The sequence below is a fragment of the Zonotrichia leucophrys genome, chromosome 14 (assembly GCF_028769735.1).
Source record: "Zonotrichia leucophrys gambelii isolate GWCS_2022_RI chromosome 14, RI_Zleu_2.0, whole genome shotgun sequence".
Classification (NCBI taxonomy): Eukaryota; Metazoa; Chordata; class Aves; order Passeriformes; family Passerellidae; genus Zonotrichia; species Zonotrichia leucophrys.
The window spans coordinates 9,136,157-9,159,896 of record NC_088184.1 but is presented as its reverse complement, the minus strand read 5'-3'; the positions used below and the strand labels follow the sequence as shown (position 1 = coordinate 9,159,896).

Below are 23,740 nucleotides of genomic sequence, written 5' to 3'. Positions count from 1 at the left end.
TTTTCAGGAAAAAAAATTTAAAATTCTCCACATCAGACCCTTCTTAACAGGATGGTAGCTCTCACTTACCTGGTAAAAGACACTGCACAACGCAAAGAAACCATTGGTAGCATCATTCTGTAGATAAACTACTGGAGAAGGAACAAAAATCCTGTTTGGCAGCGCTACTCTGCACTTTCATCCTGACTTTTATATCTCCATTCCCAACCCAATTTCGTATTTGCAGACAGGCTTAACTGTGGGCACATGGGTTGTTCTCTGTGAAGGTAATAAACGACCTTGTACATAACAGAACAGGAAAAGGTGATGTAGTGTAAAATAATGCATTTTAAATGAATGATGAATTAATGAAATTATTAATAATTATATATGTGCTCTGTCCTAAGATTTTAAAGCACTTTTAAAACATTTGCTTTTGTGAATTAAACAATGAGAAATCAAAGCAAACATTTTAAAATGGGTGTGTCTAAAATTACGTCTCAAAACAGTAGTTAAGATGCTAAAGAAACACTCCCACATCTAAATATAAATTACTACAATTTTCAGTGTTTGCATGTTAGAAATATCTCAAGTTCATAGGTAACCAGTTGCAATTTAAATGTAATTTAATGTTCATGTGCTGACAAGAACTCAAAATGACACCTAGGCAAATGTATTTTCACATAATGGGTATGTTCTGAAGTCCCTGTCGTTGGCATTTGAACCAGAATATGGAACCTGTCAAATTAATCTGCACTTCTTGGATTGCTGAGTGAGTGACAAGCTCAGCTCACAGGAAAATCCCCAAGAACACCAAACTGTTGGTTTTGAGCTGTCCACAGCCCTGACAGCTTTTACCATTTAATCAATAAATAAAGTGTCCATTCTATCCCTGAACTATTCCAGAACTCCTTCACAAGTCAAAGCAGCTTGTCAGCTTATCCAAGGATATCAATCCCTCACTCTTCAGTGAAATTTAACAAAGAGCATTTTAACTTGGCCTTGGTTTCCACCTTGGCAAGAAGGGGACACCTCAGAGGAGTTTTCAGATCTGGTATTTTGTACCTGTCCTGTTATGTTTATTTTCTTACCTTTAGCAAAGAAGGATGGTCATATTTTATTCAATGCATCCTGCTAAGTATTGCTGAAAGAAACAGAAGCTAAAGTTACAAGGAGAAAAGCTGCTGCACCAAGATTGGAGCTTGCTTTTGGTCTTGAATCACAACTCTATACTGCCTTTTTCTACTTTTTCTCCTGTGACCATTCATAGTTCATGTAGGCACATAGAAACAAACAAAACATCCAGTACTTATAGCAGATGATTGTAAAATACAACAGGAAGGCGCCAGGGAGTTTGTCCGTTTATTTACATGGAGGAGATCCACATTTCTGAAATATTGTTTGGCTTATCAAAATGTTACTCACATCCAGACTGTAAAGTGATGTTGAAATGTAATTGCAGTGTTTTATAGAGGAGCCCAGAGTGCTTACACAAGTGCATTTCAAATCACATGCTGCCAGAGCCAAGCCTGAATTGAGTAAGGAGCATTTGGCATAGGGCAGACAAGACAACGTCTGTCCCCAGCAGGCAGAGCTGCTCCCTGTGCTGGCTCTGAGCACTGCTGGGTGCTGCACCCCAGGGGGGCTCAAACAACAGAAGGCAGAAGTGTGAGACCAGGTCCTGTGAATTCACAGCTCTGCACTCCCAGCCCACACAACAGGAGCCGTGGGGTAACCTGGAGAATGGTTTTCAGGTGTGGAGCATCCTGTGCAGAAAGGAGCCTTTGACAGAGTAAGCAGAGCATGAGGAGCTCAGCAGAGGTGTGAGTGAAGATGACAGTGGATATTTGCTGTGAGTCACAGGCAGGATGGGATGTTCTGGAGTGCCCAAAGGCAGAGGAACAGCAGAAAATCAGAAGAGACGAAGCTCTCTCTTAAACCTACTCAAGGACAGGGTTTTGCTGAAATACCTGCCATACTAAAGATATCCTCTCTTCAGCTGACTTACTAAAAATTTCTGCATCTAAGCCCTAAATGAGTAGAATTGTCCAAGCTTGCTGTGTTTGAGCTCCTGCTGGTGCACTTGCTCACATGCAGATGCCCATCAGAGGCAGTGCCTCAGCTGTGAGCTCCGAGTGCTGAGTCCCTCTGCAGCCCCAGAGGTCTGGGCAGAGCTGTCCAGGCTGTGAGTACTTCTGACTAAGGGAACTTATCTCTCTGTGACTACAAAAACAACCACCCTCATAACAAGGATGTCTGGAACAGCAGAGAGCTGAGAGAAGGGAAGTGACAACAGTAAGATATTCACTCTTTATGTGAGAGAGGACAGAAAATTTTGAAAAGCATTTATATCAGGTCTTGCAATGGTAATTGTTAATGGAAGAGTAAAAGAATAGAACTCTCCTCTAATTATGTCTAGCTGTGCTTAGAATTTTTAGTCATAAAGGTTAATCATGGGATATGAATTTGGGAAACAGAATATTTTTCATATAACCAATTGCTACACATTGGTACATATCAAACATTTCTAAGGCATGAAGTCATCCTTAAGAAAGTTTACCAACACAATATTGATACAACAACAACAAATGCAAAGAACCAAACTGTTATGATAACACAACATTCTTCACATTCCTTGCTAAGTTAGAGCTGTAATTCACAGAGGCAAAGCAACTCACCCATGCCATGCTCCAAGTCCTGGCCAGAAGGGAAAGGAAGATGCAGATCCTTGTTCCTTGCTGCAAAGCTAAGAGATCAGGTTCTTCTTAAATCCCTCCATTCTTCATTAACATACATAAATATTCTCACTCTATCCTTCCTTTTTCCTGTTTCTTTGTGTATTTGTGTCACAGTTCTGCATATTTCAGTTTCCTCATGGAAGGAATAAAGCACACATAAATACAGCCTTGGAACGTGCCCCATTAAATGCTTTTCAAATGACTTTGTTCTCATTCCCTTTGCATTCGTGGTTACTTTGCATGTTACACAGATTGATTTACAGGTCAAATGAAATGATAACTCTGAGCCTGCATTGCCAGGTCAGGATGGAATTACAGGAAGAAACAAAGCAACATCTCACAGCAGCAACCAACATCTCTGCATCAGCCCTTGGGTCTTGTTAAAGAAGAGGACAGTTTATGCAATATGTGAAGGGAAGGAATACAAATGCATCATAAATAAAAATACTGCATTACATTGTACTGAATAAAGGCACATTTCTATACAATTAGCAGGGATCACAGCTTGGCTTGCTACACACAGGAATCACAGAGACAACAAAAGTGTCAAACAAACCATACAAATGCATCTTTGAAAGAAAGGATAACACCAATTCCAACAGGTTTGTTATTTGCTGGTTTTTCCTTTATTTAGAAAAGCCTTGGTACCACATTAGGAGTGGCCACGGTGACAGAGCAGCCCATGTCACTGAAAGGAGATAAACTTGTGGCTTACAAGGTCTGCCTAAGCTAATTATCGAATTCTGGGGAGGATTTGAGATTCTAACTGATGAACTCTCACGTGGTATCAGTCAGAGATATCAGACTCCTTATAAATTACTTCTGCTAGCACATTGACTATCTCAAACCTAAATTATCATTATTGTAACAGAGACAGGGAAGAAAAAGGGTATTTTCTGATGCTGGCACATTTCTGGAATTGCATTTTCCCTTCTTCCTCTCTCTTCCTATTACTTATTTATTTATTTAAGCTAATCAGCAAGCAAATATCTCATAAGCATCTGAGATGGTTTCACAAAGGACCAAAGTTCAATGGAATGAAATACACATCTGATATACATCTGATTTAGATGCAGTAACGTGATTCCATGAAAATTCCAGTGACTTAGTTGTATTAACACATTTGGGTGCCTAAGTTCTTGGAAGTTTATAGTTACAAATCTAGATAAATGCTGACAGTAACAACATATTTATAAGGCACAGAGAAATTCTTACTGAACAGAATTCTGAAGGACACAACACACAGAGCCATCACCTTCCTTTGAGGCAGCATGAACTGCTGGGGGTGACTCAAATTCAGGCATATTTGGATGGAGGAATTTGTCACTATGCCAAGCTGTCCTTATCCTCAAAGCTGTCCCCTGAGGCTGCTGTGGCTGAACCATGCAGGAAGGAGTTCCTGAAGGGCCAGTCCTTGCTAAGGGTTATGAACACCTGCACCAGTCAAACCTAGCTCAGCAGCTGGAAACTGGAAATGGTGGCAGCACATCAGCTGCTCCACACAGAAAGCACCACTCTCCTGAAGGGGGCTGCACACACAACTGGTTCAGCCATTTGTCTTTAATTCACTGCTCACAAATCAGCAAATTCAGTGAGTCACAGCAATGACATGACTTACAAACTAGCTGGCAGACAAATATGCATTTGGTCAATCATAGAACCCCTCATTTATTGTGTCTTGAGTACAGTGGGCTGCATTCCAGCAGCACAGAGCAGGAAAGCAAATGACACAGAGCTGACAGAGCCCCACTGCAGTCACTGAGTGAGTGTTACTCAGGTCAGCCCCACTGAGGCATCTCCTGAAAATGCCCTCCTGGCTGAGCAGGCAGGATGGGAGTTTCCAGGCAGGTAGCAAGGAGATGGAATCTGTGAATTTGAAGGAAGGAGCTGCTCTGGGAGGCGGCAGGGCTTGAGCAGCCTGTGAGCCCACAAGGCTTTGGCTGCACAGGCTTGGGTGGGGTGTGATGGCTCAGTACTGTCATCCCTGACTGTTTTACAGCTTCCGTGCTTACAGATCCTAATATCAACATTTGCTCCTTACTTTTCATTGCATTTCCTTGAACAGGAGGCTTGGAAGCCCTTGGCTCCCAGCACCAGCAAGGAGAGGGCTCCTGAGCTCCCCACACCTGCTTGGAGTGTGAGCTGATGCTGAGGGGAAGCAGGAAAGGTGCTGTGCTCTGCCCAGAAACAAACAACCAGTGCAAGCCAAGAGAAACAGCTCAGTGATGAGCATTGATGGAGGCTGCCCCAAACTGGGGTTACACATCCACTGACAATCAGCCAGTGGAGACACTCTGTAAATGCAATTGTTCTGATAGAGTAAAACCTCTGAACACCAAATATTGTACAGGAGGGGAAAGGCTCTAAATGAGAGCTTTGAGCATTGCAGTCCAACACAACAGACTGAAATATTCTGATGTTTATCCACATTTGCAAAATCCAACATGTTCATTATAATCTTACTTTGCAAAGAGCCTCTGATACCATTTAACATCTGCAGAAGTGTGTTTCCTTTTAAGTTCTTTTAAAGTACTTTTATAGGAATATATGACTCTATGCTACAGAACTGTGACATTTCTTAAATCCTCCAAGAAACAAATAAACTCTTTTTGGCAATGCAGAAAGCTCATCCTTTCTACCTGGATTTACTGTTTTAACATTTCTGTTAATAGAAATCCTCATTTGATCAGTGATCATCATCTATATTCCAAAGAGAAATGTAACCAATCCTATTAATTTACAATTAACATTTTTCATATCAAATCATCTCAGCAGTTACACACATCCACAAATAAAATCACAGAGTGATGCACAGCACAAAGCACCAGTTCAACTGCAGCATTCTAGGAAAGGCTGGCACTAACATGGAAGGCAGGAGTCACCTGCTTCAGAGCATAAAACATTAAATAGATACATTTATGATAGAAGAATTTTTAATTCTTTATAGAGACAAAAGAGATAAAGGGACAGAAAAGACACAATTTCCCATATCACAGCATATCCAGTGGCACGAAAGAGAAACAAATGGCTCCTGAATAAATGCAGATCAAGTATCTTAATCCTGAAGTATGACTCCATTTTTATTATATTATCTATATGAAACACCTGAGATGAATTTCTAACACTCTAAAAGACAACAGTGAAGATCTACAAAATACTAGTGAGCTGTCATTACAGAAATCAGTAAAAAACAAACATATTTCACAAATCAACTGATACTGGCAAACATATTTTGAATCTTTCTAGACAGGAAATATATAAGAACAGAATTGCTCAAAAGATAGGCAGTGTCTGGTTATAAAAACACAACCAGGCTACATCAGCAACAGGGTATTACTTTCTTGCATGTCTCATCCAGCTCTAAATTCTTCTTTACTGTCAACACAAAAAGTAAAGAGTCAAAATAATTATTAGCAAAACTTATCTGTGTAAAAACATGAATTATAAGCTTTGTTTTCTGCACTAATGTTATTTCTTGGACTTTCTATGCAAAACTGGCATAAAGAATTATCTTCCTAACATCACAGCCATCTGTTAGGGATAATAAGCATCAGTAAAGAATTTTCAAACAACAGACAAAAATGGCAATTTAGACATACCAGCAACTAATTGAAGAAATTATCAATACAATGCAGTAAAAGAGAAACAAAAGTTGTGATCCTGTATCACCACTGATACATACTCTTTAAAAATTTCTATTAGCTATACTGAAAACTATCCTCTACTTATATTTAAACTTTGTAGAGTTCAGGGCTTGATTTATTTTGAATCCTGCAAAATCTGCCAGTGGAGTGAGTGCAGAACTTATCTGCAACTTCTTGTCTTGCCAGCAGTTGTGACAACAAAGAAAAAAATCATCTTTCTGCTTGCAGCTGGAAGATGTGAGCACACTTTGAAAAGAAGCAGGTGAATGGTATCATTCCAAACCTCTTCAGCATCTTTTCTTCATCTAAAATTTAATCCTACAAGTGAAGCACATGAATACTTTTAAAAATACAACTCAAGATATATAAAATGAACGGGCTCCAGGTCACCATTGACAAAACAGTAATGGAAAACCAATACAACTTAAACTGAAAGTAATAAAGTTTCCTTTCTTACATGCTGAATGGGGCTACAGTGCTATGCCCTTTCTGGAGGATTTCAACAGGAATGCTTTCCTACACACTTCACCAGCAATAGTTTTCCTTGGAATGTTGAGATACAGAGACAGTTGTGGAACACCAGCCTTATCTCTGCATGCCTCTAACAACTTCCTTGCTCCTGTAGGATGGTTTTTCATCTGCTCCCTCTGCAAGCATCTCTGGGGAGGGATCAGCCCTTAAATGCTGAATTCTGCAGCCTCAGACACACTCTGACACACTCACACACACCCACTCTTGCACACCAGGTTCCACTCTCCATGAACCAGGCATTCTTAGCCAGCAGGTCAGACTGGATTTTTTTTTATTCCTATTTAAATGACTGGGAAAAATGTTTTTCAACCAAAATACAAACTACAGCTATAGAAACAAGGATTTAAAAAACCCAGTCTTGCTCTGTATCTGCCTTACCCAAGCCCTTGATGAATATCTTGGCAGGCCAACGTTCTCTAGTGCAACTCTGCAGTTGTCTGTGTCCATTGTTTCCCCTCCAACAGCTCTGTGACAAATGCTTCTGTCTGTTTAACCCTGAGAAAGTGCTTCCACCCAGCAATTTCTCTTTTCCTGTGGTTTTTACTTTGCCAATTGAAAGCAGCAGGTTGGCTCTGGGAGAGGTTCAGTTTGCCCAGCAGCCTCTCCCACCACTCTGCAGTGACAGTCCCATGTTTGCTGAGGATGTCTTGGTGTTAGTGGGGACATTTTCCAGTCAGCCTTGCTCATTTAACAGATCAATCATGCAGCCCACACAGCAATTGTTATCTCAGCCATTACACCTGGCTCCAACTCTCTAATGTGCTTAACTGCTTGCTAGACCATGAATAACTACAAATAACTACAAATACACATCTGCCTTGCTCTTCTCACCCCCAACAGTTCTCTTTCAACTCTTCTTGGGTTATTTGGGGTTTTACTGTGGACTATCTCAGCTAAGAACTAAAATAACTACAAATGTTTCCCATTTTGAAAAAAGTCACTGCTAGAAATGAATAAATTGAATAAAATACTACCCTCCTACTGAAATACACAAACCATACATAAACTATGATGTAAATGTGGTGACTGTTTACCTGAACACTTTTTTTGGAAGCCAGAGTTGTCTTTTTGGTTTGTGTTCCATTTTTCAAGCAATAATCTGTTTGAAAGAAAAACAAACCCCAAAGAATTCCATCAGTTTTTCACAGAGGCACAGAACACCTTGGAGTCTCTGCTTAGCCCTGTCCTTGGGTGACTTTTCAGGTATAATGCATTTGAAAGCTCTTTGCAGGAACTTTTGCCTACTATTCCCATTGAACTGGTGCTTTCTGGTTCTGGGTTGGCAGTTGGGAAGAAACATAAGGATCAATACAATTTAATTGTCCTTCACTCCTATTCTAGACAGTTCTCCAGGTCAATTTTTTTATAAAACAGACACTGGGAGTCAGATATTCTTGTCTTCATCCCACTAAATAATAAATAAAAAGATTCTTGATAAATACTCACCTCCAAGATTTTGCCTGCTTTAAGAAACTTCTAGCTTTTGCTACTTCTTGAGTAAGGTTCTTTAGATCATCTCCTTCAAAGTAAGGGAAAACTGGATTCTGAAAACACAATTAAAATGTTTTAACTTGCACCTATTTATTATTTTCTGTTTCCCCACCTGAATTAACTGATCCTAAGCTCTAAATTTCCCTACTTGCAGAGGTGGTCTTGGTCTTACAAGGGGAGAGCAGAGCCAGCCTAGACTGAACCTGGCTCTGTTCAGTCACATTTTCTGCTGTGACAATGCCCGAGGTCTCATGCTGGAGAATTAATGTGCTGAGCACTGTATAAGGATTTTACAGTTAAATGAAACACAAGATAGGAAGGATAAGAAGACAGTAAAAGCTGAAGTTAGCTTAAAAACCACATGCAGACACACAGTATATTTTTTACTTCTCTTTCAAAACCCATATTGCACTTTGTATTCCTTTCATGGGCTTGGGCACCTCACAAGGCAGCAGAAAGGCAAAAACAGATACTAAGATTTCTCTTTTTACTTTTAATATGAAATAACTTAAAAGTTTTGTATTATTTTTTCCTCATTATTTTTCTTTTTTAAATGAAGTTTCTCTACTGCTGAAGAACTAAGTTGCAATGAAACAAAACAAACTGATTTATTGAACATACATCTTCATCCTCCAGCCCCTCTGTCAATATTCTGTGTGCTGCTAATTGTCCATCTTCACCTCCAGAGCTGCAGTGGAAGCGCCCTCCTGTTTGGGAAGCAAGCTTCTTCAGGAATTCAACAGCTCCTCTGGCAGCACAAAGTAGAAAACTACTTAGGAAAATTATTTTCTGAAAGCAACAGCAAAAGAATTTCTAAGAGCTCCTCAAAAATATGACATCAAAACAAACAGATTGGAGGCCATGGTTATAAATTCCTGTAGGAAATGCAGGCCATGGGGCAGAACCTGTGCCAGAACAACCTTCCCCATAGCACAGACTTCTGACAATAAATAAAGCAGTCATTTTAAGAGATTTTTGTTTTGTTCTTGCAAAGTACCATATACCTGTCTGCACAGTTAAAACAAATGGTGTGGATTTTAATATCTTGTTTCTTTATCAATCTTTCAATTTCTTTCAAAATCAGACTGCAACTGGTGTCTGGTTTTCCATCAGTCAATAGATACAGTCCCTCTACACCTTGGAAACTGAGAGCCTTCTGAAAAGCAGAAAATAAGCTTAAATAATTGGTACATTTATATGAAATGTTATACTTCAGAACAAAACCACCATTCCAATGATGTAAGATCATTTATGTTTGCCAATATATTTATATTTGATCACTAACCAACTTAGTTTTGTCTTTTCATTTTCGCTTATTAGGGAAGGGGATCAAGGATATAAATTTGAAAATTTAAGTTGATCATTTGTAGCATAAGACAACATATTTATAAGCAGGGCATGGCCAAAAATTGACTCATTGAAATAAGAAAGTTAATTGGTTTTGGACAACTACAGACAAAAGATTTTTACATCATATTTTACGGGAGTTAAAGTTGTTTAATGTCTGAAAAGCAGGCTCACTAAGACTTGAATGAATATTAGGAAAATTTGCTACACTTGCAGCTCTACTGGACTTCATTCATGATGAATGCCCTAACATTTATTTAGAGATTGTGCAAGGTTGTCTGGAAGAAGAATCATTCATTAAAGGCAACATTTCCTTCTGGATTCTATTTTTAAATCTCATAAAACTGAAAGTTCAGTTTTAAGTTATCATTACTAGCTGATTTCTACACTGAGAATTTTTATAGAAGAGAAGTTTCTTCACCTGTTACTGAAGTTCAAGAATTGTACTCAAAACCCATGAGATCCCAACAAACACTGCTTATTTAAAACCCTGTTTGGGTCAGAGCAACATAGCACAGCCACAGCTGCACATAAACAGCAGTTTGAGCAACTGGCTATTTCCCCTCTCCAGTATTCTTTGAACACAAATATTAAAAATACTATTGATACTGATATTTGACTTTTTTTTTAAACTTAGTATGAGCAATTACTTTGAGTATCTATAAGCCCTGGGGCCAGAAACAGTGACTTGATTTCTGAGGTGTTCAGTGATTTGCATATAAAGATGTAGCACCCTTTGACATCATCATTGCCCCAGGATGTCACCAGTGAGGCTGGAAGTGTTTCACCCCCCAGACAGGCTGTGCTCCCCAGGCTGTGGCACAAACCTGCAGAGCTGCAAGGATGCAGGAGCTGCCATGAGCATGGCAGGTGGCAGCCCATTGCACAGCGTCATGGCAGCTCTCATCAGTTGCCTCTACAAGATGCTCTTTCCAACTCTCTGTATTTTCTGCAAATCTCAGCAGGTTAAACCTGAGGAGAAAGATGACCCACAACATTTAACCCTAACCAATACAAAGAGTCACTTTGGATAAGACAGTTTTGCAATAAGTAAATACACTAAATTTAAATAAAACCAAGCCCAAACCCAACCACACCCCCATCAAAGATCCTAGGGTTGGATTAAGCTCTTCAGCATTGGAAAAGTCAAAAAGCATATTTTACTTTGCATGAAGAGAAAATCTATGGGAATGCTGAGCCTAAAAGGGTAAACAGCATCAGCCTACAGCAGAGGCTCAGATCTTAGAGAGTTTAGACTTAAAACTGGTAAAAGCAACAGAAAAAGCAGCTCTTGTCACATGCACATTATATTCTAACATACAATAATTACTGGAATTGTGTTTCAGTGCTGTATCACTGCAATTATTAAGCAATCTGATTACATAATAATGAGTGCAGATTTCAGTCTTTATCAGTAATTCACCATACCTGACTTCATTTTTTCTCAGCTGTTCCCAGATAAGGGAGGTAAGTTCTTTTGTGACAGGTGGCAGGTATGGGCCCATGGAACCAGATGTATCAATCAGAACACAGACATTTGCTTCTACAATGGTACCAAACCATCTTCGGCTTCCTGGGCCACAACATTAAAACCAATTAAGAGTTATTGCATAGGCTTGTTTTATTGAGCATAATGTAAATCTTCAGGCTTTAGGGTAATTCTGGGCACATTTCTACATAATTAAGTCTAATTTATGTGGAAATTATGTACTTAAAAGGTTAGCAATAGAAAAGTGGCCATTTCAAAACTAGCACTATCAAATATTAATTACTAGCTAATTGTAGCAACTTGCATTAAATAATTTGTGCTTTACAATCCAGTACAAAATTAAATTATTTCCTGAGAAAGATCTTTATGAGCACCAGAGAGATCCAAACAGTCTTCACCAGTAATGATGCTGAATTTCTAAGCAGGGCACATTCTTAGCAAAACATGTAGAAAAGCTAATTTTGCTTCTATATGTTACTGTAAATATTCTGTTGATAGAAAGCTTCTACTCTGTATTCAGAAACACACAAAGACCAAAACCTAATTATTTGTCAGCAAGCAAGATGTTTATCAGCTGCACAGATGCTGAATTCTCTTGTATTGACAAAAATAAGTTTTAACTTTCAATGAAATGCAAGACAGAGAACCTTTATTCACACTGGAGGTTCAGAGTTGCATTCAGGAACAGCAGACAAGAAGGGTTTGTGGGTATTTGACAGCAAAGCAGAGGCACACAGTACCTGAGAGAAGCCACTGCACTCTCTGCAGGTAGCGCTGCAGCACCTTCTCCAGCTGCTCTCTGTAGGCTTCCAGCTCTCTGGGCTGAAACTGCACATGTTTCACAACCCCCTGGAAAAATTCAGTTTGTACAAGAGCAGCTCACTTCAGGAAATCTGAGCTGAGCTGCTGTATGTGCAATGTTGGCATTGGACATCAGGGAGATGTTTGTCTTTTTATCTATGAAATATGCCAAGAAAAATTCTGTGACTCTGTTGCTTGCACTTAACTTTCCATGCTTCTCTCCAGTCATTACACAAACTGAAACAATCAAGATCCAACATTTTCCCCGTTTCAACTCACACATGATTTTGATAAGTTTTACTTAAATTTTAAAAATTATTCTTCATACTGTTTGAACAGAAGAGATGCTACACATTCTAAAGAACATGCAGTTTGGACTTCTAACATGCTAAATGGTTTCTTGTGGTGAATAAAAGACCTTCTCTAGCTTGCTAGTGGAAGTGTGATTTAGAAAGAACAGGGAAGAGTGGAAAGAAGTCAGAAAAATCAATCAACATTCACTAAACAAATACAAAGCCTTTCAATAATGTAGGTACCTGACATCTGCAAAAACCTACATTGATTTCTGCACTGGGGAAGATAGAACAGTATTTTGCTGAGACTTTCTTGTGCAGAGACTCCACAGTTGTCTTCTGGTGGGTACAGCTTGGACCAAACATCAGCCTGGGCAATTCCAGGTTAAGCTTTTTAATACTGTACTTGGTCAGCCACTTGTAAGACAAACAAATAGAGCAACTGATTGTTGGCAAATATCAGAACAGTTTAAGTAATAACACATTTTACAGAATCACAGTTAACATTTACATTAATTCAGATGGATAGTTCCAAAATGGCAATTTATTAGTAAGGAGAAAAATACCTCTTTGCTTGAACAGATTTCCTCTTCCTCTGGCAATTTGACAGAGCAAACAGATTTTTTTACACACACTGCCTTGGGGTATCTCTGATATATTGTACCTATTTAAGAAATGAACAAAGTATCTAAAAAAAATCACTTATTTAAAAAAAATGTCACCTTCAAAAAATTCCAAACCAAATCAACTGAACCATGTTCACAGGGCTTTTCCTTGGAGCACCTTCGACCAGAAGATCCCAAGGGACTTTACAAAAGAAAAAAAACCCCAAAACCAGGCAAAAAGTGCCACCCACCTGCATCTAAAGTAAAAATTTTTACCACTGTTTGGTAAGTGAAAGTCTCTCCCACTCACTGTTCAAAGTACCCTGGTTATCAGGGACTTACCATCCTGCCAGTTTTATAATAGAAGTGCTGATAAGAAAAGGGCTTCACCCATCCCATCCTGATAACACATACCCACATTTCTTCCTTCTTCAGTGTAAAATGCAGACACAGAGAGCTCTGGCTGCTTCCTGGGTTTGTGCTTCCCTTTATTCTCAGTCTGAGGCCATTCTTTTACTGTTTGTGCTACAAGTAAATAATAGATTAAAAAACTCATTAATTTAGCTCAGCTGGATAAAACTCTCACACAAGCAGAACCCAACCCTGTTCTTCTCTTCATATATTCCTATTACCACAATTATATATGCTTCATTTTCTTTGATACTGAGTAAAAATATTATAGCACTATTTCAGCAGCTTTCATAGAAATGGAACTTTTACAAATAAGAAATTGCCATCAGGAAGAATGTCACAAGAGTTAGTTTGAAAAAAATTGGAGGTTTGAACAAACAGAATATTTGTTGGAGAAACCAGTTAACTTTGTACAGAACACCTCAGATGCAAATATGAATCTAGATTTCTGAACACTGCTGCATATCAACATCAGGAGATTTGAAGACTCAAATTTAATGTAAATAAAAATAAACTGCAAATGTTAGTGATGATACAAAGAAAAAACTGAGGAAAATAAAAAAAAGAAATGGAGGAAAAATGAACTGGCCTTTAAGGGCCCAGCAGTGACTGGAATCAGTTTAAGAGCTTTTCATATGCCAGGAGCAGTTGGAAGAGTTGGCACTTGACACAACCTGACACTGCTGTTGTGTTTTTCCTTCATTACTAGATCACAAACAAATCAAGTGGAACAGCGTATTTATTAAAATGGGATCTGACAGATTTAGTGGCAATGTATACATTGAACTAATGACATAATAAGTGTCTGAACTGCTGAGCCTGATGGCATTTCCTGATAGAGGTCAGGTATTCAATCCTAGGACATGGAAATCATTGCACAGCTGGGCACAGTTCCTTCCTTGCACAGGGTAGAAGCAAATGAGGTAAATTACAGCTAAAACTCATCCCAAAGGAATTCCAAAACAAGCACGATGGTTCCTATAAATTTGATTAAAGATTACAATTCCAGGTGTTTCTAAAATCTTAATTTAAATCTCTAACTTAAATACTGCCTTTTAAGCAAAACCCAAAAGAAACTGAAGACAAGAAGCCCCTAATCCATTCAGACCTGGTGGAATTCCTGCTCTGGCACTGGGAGGACGCCATGCCAGTGCTCTTACAGGAGTGTTTCTCTCTGCACCATGGTTGTCTTTAACGTCCTTAAGCACCTTTAATAACAAAAAAAAAAAAGTAAAAAGTGCTTCAGGTGGATCATAACTGCATTATTCTAAGCTGGAACTATGCTACTTTATTATTCAATTCCTGCTTTACTCTGGCTTTGACAAATCCACAGAGTGCCATGACAACACATTAATTTGCAGTTTCTTGCTGGGTTAAATCACTTTATTGGCTCTGTTTTAATTTTCTTGCCAATATCATCTGCTACCATAAACCTGAAGACTAACACCTACAGGGAGAGGACTTTGGACCATGTTTGCCACCTGAAGGAGCAGCCTAGTATGGTAATGGCCTTACTTTTATATATACATATTTAGTGTCTACAGTAATACAGTATTTAGTGTCTTCCTCAGCATTTTAGTGAGTATTGAAAATCTAGTGCTGACACCAGTAATTTCTCCTTAGGGTCTGGCTTATCCCTCCAGGGTTTGAGCAGCCTGCTAAACAGCACAAGCACTTGTTTAACCCTACTGTAGGACAAGACTTGCTGTGACACTGAGCCTTCAAGCAACTGACATCTAATTTAACACTCAGCTCTACTATAAATATCACCAAACATCTGTGGACAACCCCATACCCTTTTCCTACAAGTTTAATCCCTGCAAAACTATGCTCTCTTGTCATCTCTGAGTAATTAGTTTCTCCTGCAGTTGTGAAGAGGAGTTGAGAATATGTCACTTTTGATAAAACACCCTGGAAGGCCTACAAAGCCTTTGCAACATTCCCACACCTACATTCCCATTTCCTACATTCCCACACCTACAAAGCCATTCCCATTGCAAAGATGAGAAAGTTCCAGCAGACACTGCCCCTTTATGCATATTCCAGATGTGCACACCTACTCAAAACAGTCAAAATTAACAAACACAAGCAAAATCCCAGGGGACTGAGTAGTGCAGCTCCACAGAAATGAGCACAGCAGGCAGGAAACAAATCCTGAATCCTGTTTTTGCTTTATGCTGCTCTCTGTGAGGTCAAAGCCATGCTACTGAGCTGCAGCTGTCTCATCTGTAAATGAGCAGAACATCACAATATTCAGTACCCTCTAGAAGGACTTGCAAAATAGATGTAATTTGGTAAAGCACATTTCTGCTTTGCCTTTGTTTCCATTAAACATTAATTTTTAAGGTCAGAGGAAAGATTATTTAGACACCTTTTGACACTACAGTATGGTTCCATTATAATTAATTACTTAGAATGATGCACTTCTTGGTATATGGAGCATTTTGAATGCAAACGAATTCAAAGTACTATCTCAGTGCTGCTCTTATTTAACTTCTCTCACAAAGAGGAACATCCAATAGCTGGGCAGGATCTTTAATTAACACACAGGATATTAAAAGTGGGACCATTTCAAACCATTCCAGGCAGACTCACAGCTGTGGCTTTAGGAGATGGCACCTTCTGAGGGTTTTTTTTCTCATTCCTCATAAGCACATTTGAGTCTCCTTCTGCTGTGAGGGGTTTCACAGACTGATTTCCTGAGCGTTGCTTTAAGGACTCCACCAGGAATGCACACTGAAATGGAAATCCACATTGCTTAGTAATTCACATACATGGAATTGAGGAAATTACATTTCAAAGACAGGTATTTTGTATTTACTACTATAATAATAAATAATATTCCTATCTGACAATGCTTAACACCTCTAACTGAGCAGAAACCCCTTTGTGCTGTGCTTGCCCAAACACTCTGTATGGAAACCCTTCCTGCTCTGGGCAAACAGATGAAACCAAAAGGCAGCAGTGTACATAAACCAAGGCTAGAACAAAGTGGAAGATGGTGAACCAAGTACATGCAACTGTAATATGATAACTAAGTATTTTTAGGTGTCATTGAATAGCCAGCAGCTCTTCTTTTAAAAAAATCCAACTTTTGTGACTCAGACTTGCATCCAACAGGATTCTCAGCCCTCTGGACAAGGCTCTTACTGTAGATCTCTTTCTATGCACACTTTTATAAGAAGCAGGCACCACACTGCCAGGCTGGCTACACTGCTGCAGTTATTCTGTTGGGTATTTTGGAAAAAAGTCATGTACATGGAATATGGTGAGATACAGTCTAGTTCTACCCCCTCAGTACACCTGACAAAACAACTGGTTTAGAATTGACAAAGCCATTGTGCTAAGGACAAGCACCCCTATACTGGGACTTACAAAAATGTAGAGTTATTTATTTGCATATAATATTTATAGCTTTATTATAATGAAGAATTAATTTATTTGAAAAGAATTCATCACAGGATTGGCACCAAAAAGGAGAATCACTTGAACTGTAAACTTGTATTTGGTATAGAATCATGGCTACTCCAACACTGCAGTGCTATTGTGCAACTGCTTTCTAGTCCATATTTACTCTGTGGTCATTAATCTCACACTCTAGAACATTCCTGGTCATCATAAAAGGATTTTGTCCAATCTCCTGAATTGTCAGCTGAAAAAACACTGTTGAATTTTTTTTAAGAAGAAACAAGTAATTTAAAAAGTTCTATGAATTCTTACCTTTTGGGAGTAGTTCTTTGCTTTTTCCATTTCAGATATAATACTGGTAATATCATCACTTTCAAAAATACCTGATAATCAAATAGATGTTAATTAGCATGGGTTTCTTAAAGTGGACAAAATAAGTATTTTTTAAAATGTACAATTTGCACCAGATGCTAAATACTAATGCAGAGGATCAAAAAACCTTTGTTTCCTGCAAGCCTGATCATCTGGACTTATCATATTAATGACTATATTTTAAAGCATCTTTAAAAAGGCTAACAGAAAATGGTGAATTCAAATGAAGGAACAAACAAATTCCTTCATTAAGGCTGCATTATAATATTCTGCAAAGTGGCTGAAGGCCTCAATTACACTATGACCTGTGTTTATATCTCAGTGCTCTTAGCATATCTTAAGAAACTAAACTACTTGATTTGGGAGTAAAAAAGCATTAATGAATATTATTTCATTAATGAAAAAGAAGTATGTGCTGACTTTCCTTTGCTCATACCTGCTTCTCCAAACCAGTGAAACCTCCCACTGGCTGCCTGTACAATTTCTTTCAAAGCACTGGCAGTTTCCCTGGGGGTGGCATAGCGGGCTGGGATAATCTCAGTGCCCTCTGGTACACTGAACAGACACACATGGAGCTGCAAATCCAAACCTCCACAAGCCTCAGCCACATAAGCACTGATTGTGTGCTGTAAGACAGACAGACAGAAACATCAGGGGTCAGCCTCTACCTCAGACAAGCTTCCATCTGCTCCACTGGTTCCTGAGTGATGTCCAAGTGCTCCCAGCTGGAGCAGCTCAGAACAGGAGCATGCCCTGAGTGGTGCAATGGCTCCTCAGTCCCTGCAGACACACAACAATTGTCACTATTGCTGCTTCCAGGGACAACAACCCCACTGCAGGCAAGGCCTGAGCTGGGCTGCATTTGGGAACCAAAGACAGAGATTGTGGACAATCAATGTAGCTGTGCACTGAAACAAAGCAGGGATGAAACTGTCCATTTGTCCCTCATTTTCTTGGCAACCATATGGGCTTTTATGATTTCTTATCTGCCCAGAACTTCCAGAGGTTTGGTAACAAAACAGGAGCCACCTCACTGCACACACACATAGAAACTCAAGGCTGTGCACACAGCTCAATGGCCATGGAGCAAACATGGATCCAGGCAAGGGATTACTGGGGTAAGAACAGCAGATGTCTCTACACAGTGTGCTCTGGAACTCCACTGGAAAATTATTTGTTCCATTAATTGTACAGAAACGGTAAATTATAAAAAATCAGCTTGTTCCAACTCAGAAATCTGAAGCAAAATGATGCCCAGAGCTGGAATGGGAAAGGAAACATAAAAGCATGTCTTGAATTTTCTATAAATAATTAATAATTGTTTCCTTCAACACATGACTAACAATTGCCTAACTAATATGACTAACATAACTAACACTGATTGACTAACAGAAATGGAAGTTTGGGATCCTGACACTTGTGCTGCCTTAGGTATGTAAAGGGGGAATATTTTGTCAATGAACTGTGATTGGCTATAAGGGAAAAAGGCATGGGGGAAAAAGAGAAAAATAAAGTTGATATTAGTTTTGACAGGAACTTAGAGAAAAGTTGCCTATGATGACACTCACTGTTTCCTGATCAGGTATTCCAGTAGTCAGCAGGTAGAGTCCCTGGGATTTGTGTTTATCTTTGTCTTTGAAGTCAACTTCCACAGCTCTTCTGAGTGCACTCATGAGATTTCTACTGCCCTTGCACTCCAAGCTCAACACCCACCTAAACCAAGATGTTTACAGTTCAAAGAATGAAGAAACAAAAGCTCTTGTTTCTGCTCAAAGCAATGAAGAGAACTGACTTAACACTGCACGGGAGTCTAAAATGTTTGAAAATGACAGAGAGCAAAACCTGATTATATAACAAATTATTTGTTCTGGTTTCTGTATTGCCAGCATGGCAAACTAGATTTTAAAGTAAGATACAAAGCATAAAGAGGAAATAATTCTCTCCTAATTTTACGTGGAAAATATTAATGTAGTAGAACTCACAGAAACAGAAATGAAACCAGAGGTATAACACAGAACACAGATGTGACTCCACAAACAGAAACCTGGGATTTTTTTCCAAAGCATGTGGGAAAAACCCCATTGTTTAGCTCTCACATCCCAACTGAACTTGAAACAGTTTTCAATTCTCCATGCAACCTCTTCATTCCCTATACAGACACTTCTGTATCTGTGTACATATATAGTATATATACATATGAAACATAAAGTCACCTCAAGCTTATTAACTTATAAAATGCTATTTTCACAAGAAACTGCTATGAACAATCACTGTAGAACATGGCAGCCTATTCTTGTAACATGATAAACTTATACCATTTTTTAGTTGTTTGCAATTTTTCTCTGTGAAATTCACATACATGGGATAATTATTTGATCCTACCTCCAAGCCTTTTCTAAGTTTTCTGGCTGGGAAGGACACAGTTCCTGCTGCCAAGGCACAATGTCACTCCCAAATCTTTCACAGAAAGATAACAGCAATTAATTTTCAGATTATGGTATAAAACAAGCAAAAAGATAAATTCACAGATGAAGAAAAATCTCATTTAGGGTATTACAGATATAAAACTGCCTGATGTCAACTATTTTCTATTTCAAACCATTTAATTATCCACATTTATCCATCACCCAAGGTTTATTTGATTTTCTTTCCTGAATAGGATCACACATGAGCTGGGAAGAGCTCAGAGGAAGGGCTGTGAAAGAGGAACTCCAACCCTCAGCTGCTGCCTGTACCTCTCTGGTGGGATAAGGGCTCTGTTCTCACACCATGTCAGGAACTCCATGAGCTGCTGCCTCTTACTTTTACCTGCCAGACACCTGCCCAGCAGCTGTGCCACATGTTTCTGCCTGCCAGGGCTGAGTACAGAATTGTACCACTAGAATATATTTAACAGTACTGGAGTTACTGTAAAATTTAAAGGGTGCTCTCAGTTATGGTACCTGAGACATCAAAATTCTCTTCTGTTTCTGACAGGTGAATTAATACTGTTATGAGCAATATAGCAGGATGAGTATTTGTTACAGGTATGATGCAATCAGCTCCAGTGACCCTCACCCAAAAAAGTGATTTTTAATTACTAATCTGGTCTCTATACATCTGATTCATGCACTCACCAATAAGGACCAATGAGTGCTAGTCTTGCAAATACTTCACTAAAAAACATTAAATACTAAAATATGCCTATTAGTAACTGCAGTCTCTCAGCATACTTCTTTCATTGCAAGGCATTACAGACTCTTAAATAGTTACTCACTATATTATTGTGAGTACTCACACACTACTCACGCTATAATATTGAAGCAATCCTTATTTGACATTTGTTCCTCAAGCAAAAGTCGCAAACAATGTTGGATATGAGAGATGTAGGTGCAGTTTGTCACTGATATATCAACAAGTACAACCACCCTGTAGAAGAAAAATGCTATTCATTAAAAAAAAAGAAAAAAGTCTTATTAATTATGTATTCTTATCTTTAGTGCACTCTTGTCAGGGAAAGTATCTTCTACCTATGTATCAAAATGTATAAGGACTGAATTGTTATTTTAAAAAAAATCTGCAAAACATTAGGTGACATTTAAAAATAAAAATAGGAACAGTAATGGAAACTTCTGTCTTTCCCAAACTATGGAATAATCAGGGTACTGGCAGTGCCATTAATGCTCCTGAACCCCAAACAGCCCCTCCCCTTCTCTGTACTCCAGTATCTAAAACCCTCCTGCAAAGTGTGGATGTTTGCCACATGGAGAGTTATTGGATACTTCACTCTCCTGTCCCAGGCAGCACCCCAGGACCATTAATGGAACAGCAATTTGAACAGTAATATGGAATATTACTCCAAAGACAAATGGTGAAGGTTTCTCTCAGCTCATCAGTGCCAGGGTGGTTGCTCAGGTATGGGCTGACTGATGCCATTGAGCACATTCCTGTTTGGAGGAAAGGGTTCATGAGGAGCTGCTCAGCATGGTCAGTTTTAAGTCCTGCTTGCAGAGACAATGCAGGATGGCTACAGTTAATGGACAAAGGATAATTTGTGAGGAGTAGTTTTGGGAAGACCCACAGGTGTGTGGAACACTCAGTGGGATGTGAGTTCCCAGCACAACAGAGTGGCCAGATGGGCTAATTCAATCCTTAACCAATGAGCAAGAAATCTCTAGTAAGAGGGACCTTCCTTTTGTCTGAAACTCCACATTCAAGGCTTGTAAACAGGAAAAAGAGCAAATGTGCAACTGAGGTTGGGTAAGGCCTCAGACAAGATGTAAATAAACACCTTCATCAAACACTTCAAACCTCACAAAAAACCCTCCAAAATCAAATGCAATACCTTCTTTCACAAACACTTCCCCATATTCTTCTGCTAGCAACAGATAGCCAGTCAATTCGTTTCTCATAGATTTTTACCATTTTAGCAAGGACTTTCTATGCATAAATAAAGAAAATTTATGTTAGAAATAGAAAGTTCAAGTCTTTTATTGCCAAATGATTAGGACAGAAATAACAAAATAGCATACTAATGAAAAAAAATTCATTCATTTAGATAGCAACATTTCATTCTTAGTACTGATAAGAAAACACAGTCCATGAGAAAAACATCCAGTGATAAAAAAGCAACAAAGAATTTAAAGGTCTGTATCCCCACTTCACTTTTCCTCTTGCCAACATATTCCAAAACAGTGTTCAGGCATACCAAGAAAAGAAAAAAGGAGCTTTAAAAATACAGTTTTTGCAAGCTTACCCTTTCTTCAATAGCAATTTTAGGCAGTGTTCATAACAAAACACATCATTTAACATAAACACATGTAATTCTTTAACAGTATCAATTTGATATTACAGTAATTTGTTTGTACACCATGACCTTTCCAAGTCTAGGTAGGTATTATTTGATGGCATATCAAGGTAGAAAAGGGCACTGAACTCACAAACAGAACTACAATTTAGCATGCACAAATCTCCCAGGGAGCAAGAAGCCACAGAAGCTGCTTTTCATTTCAGCCACTTCCCACCCTCCTTTTGGAATGGCTGCAGAGTTCCACAGACTTCACACCACTCCCACTTTAATGGATTACTTGCCCTGCCTGGAAACATTCCCATAGCCCTTTGTCAGGACTGCCAGTGAAGTGGGAAAGAAAAAGGACTAAGAAAAAGACCAATATATAGCAAACACCCCCAAACAGCTGCTCTTCCATCAAACTTGCCCCTCTCTCTGATGATCTGCATTCTGACCAAGGAGGAAACCCTCAGCCATCACCTCTGCCTGTAAGAATCCCAGTGGCTGCAGACTTACATGGACAGCTGTCTGCACAGGAATCCCTGCATTATTTAGCTAATTAATGAGGAATAATTAGATGGTAGTCTAGCCCTGACAAGGCCACATCATGTTAGACAACTCACCTGATAGTTGTACAATACTAGCAGGTCAACATGGATGTTTTTTACAGTTCCATCATACCACTCAAACTGCATCATCACTTTCTAGAAGGATTAAGTAGAGTTAAGTGTTTACAGAACCCAACATAACATAGACTAACATGGAATTTCTTCCTGGGTCATTCTTAAGAATGACATTAAGTATTTGAATCTATGAATCTATGACTCAAATGCCAGTCTGTAGAATTTCAGCTAACTTATAAATTAGTGATTTAAATTAGATCTAAATTAGAAAGATGTAGCAATAGAAAGAAAAAAACCCCACAAACCCAGGGAAAAAAAGTCCCTCCTCACTTGCCTCATGCAGAGTTGATGACACTGTTTTTTTAAGAATAGGTACAAAATCTTCCACAGGAGAGAAAGCATTGGGAGCCAGAACTTGATAAAGGTCTAACTTTTTAGCTATAGGAAGAAAAAAATGCATTAAATAAAACACATAGTCTATCTTTAATTCATGTTTCATACCTGTTAAGCTTTTCTTTCTGTGCTACCTTTCAATCCATAGGTCTTTAACCAGTCTGCTGAGGTTTTGGCCAGGATGCCTGGTGTTTGAATAACTAATGGTGCTTTGTGCTTTGGAGGCTTTGGGAAGAAGCTGGAAGGTGCTGAATTTGCAAATGCTGTGGAAACCTAAAACAGATTTCAAGAAAAGTTCTTGAAAGTTTTAACATAATTTATTTTTACCCTCAATTCAAAATATCCAGCATGGAATCCTGGTGAACATAATTAAAACTGAAGTGCTGGGATTCCAACAAGCAAAATGCTTTGAAAGTAGCTATCAGTGGTCCTCCTAAAAATGGGTTTTTACTGGGGATATAGAACTTTCTAAGTCATCTAAGAGTGACTTCTGCTCCACAGGTATCTACACAGTCCTTAGTAACTATGAGGTTGGAAGAGAGAAAAAAAAAGTACAGCATAGGAAGGATGAGGGGAAATATAATTAGAAATTTTATCCACAAAACATTCCTCCCAGACTTGTATAAGAGTGCTACCAAGACAAGCCCTTGTAAGTTTGCAATGGATTTAAATGTCCAATGAAATCACACAGGAGGAAGTATCTTTGCAGCAATTTAAAGGACAGCTGCAACTGCATTTATATGATTGTGCATAGAGTTAGGCTGGTGCTCCTGACATTCCCACTATGATCACAGGACAATGCTCTTTTCATGCATTGTGGAGAATATTTAGCAAAATGTCTTCTTTA

The 23,740-nt window shown here is 38.8% G+C and overlaps 1 protein-coding gene across 1 annotated transcript in view; it reads right to left on the bottom strand.

The window, feature by feature from the left end:
- Window positions 1-1,349: 1,349 nt before the first annotated feature.
- VWA3A (von Willebrand factor A domain containing 3A) overlaps window positions 1,350-23,740 on the bottom strand; it is a 30,420-nt gene continuing 8,029 nt past the window's right edge. The window contains exons 13-34 of the mRNA XM_064725745.1: window positions 23,028-23,166; window positions 22,835-22,938; window positions 22,501-22,581; window positions 21,434-21,528; window positions 20,398-20,517; window positions 19,492-19,566; window positions 18,678-18,822; window positions 17,546-17,735; window positions 17,050-17,120; window positions 15,925-16,065; window positions 14,438-14,537; window positions 13,333-13,443; window positions 12,880-12,977; window positions 12,578-12,730; window positions 11,960-12,068; window positions 11,159-11,303; window positions 10,558-10,702; window positions 9,388-9,539; window positions 9,005-9,131; window positions 8,339-8,436; window positions 7,927-7,991; window positions 1,350-6,679 (exon numbers count right to left, since the gene is read on the bottom strand). Coding sequence (XP_064581815.1) covers window positions 6,663-6,679; window positions 7,927-7,991; window positions 8,339-8,436; window positions 9,005-9,131; window positions 9,388-9,539; window positions 10,558-10,702; window positions 11,159-11,303; window positions 11,960-12,068; window positions 12,578-12,730; window positions 12,880-12,977; window positions 13,333-13,443; window positions 14,438-14,537; window positions 15,925-16,065; window positions 17,050-17,120; window positions 17,546-17,735; window positions 18,678-18,822; window positions 19,492-19,566; window positions 20,398-20,517; window positions 21,434-21,528; window positions 22,501-22,581; window positions 22,835-22,938; window positions 23,028-23,166 — 2,481 coding nt within the window. The 3' untranslated portion in view covers window positions 1,350-6,662. The remainder of the gene's footprint in view (window positions 6,680-7,926; window positions 7,992-8,338; window positions 8,437-9,004; window positions 9,132-9,387; window positions 9,540-10,557; window positions 10,703-11,158; window positions 11,304-11,959; window positions 12,069-12,577; window positions 12,731-12,879; window positions 12,978-13,332; window positions 13,444-14,437; window positions 14,538-15,924; window positions 16,066-17,049; window positions 17,121-17,545; window positions 17,736-18,677; window positions 18,823-19,491; window positions 19,567-20,397; window positions 20,518-21,433; window positions 21,529-22,500; window positions 22,582-22,834; window positions 22,939-23,027; window positions 23,167-23,740) is intronic.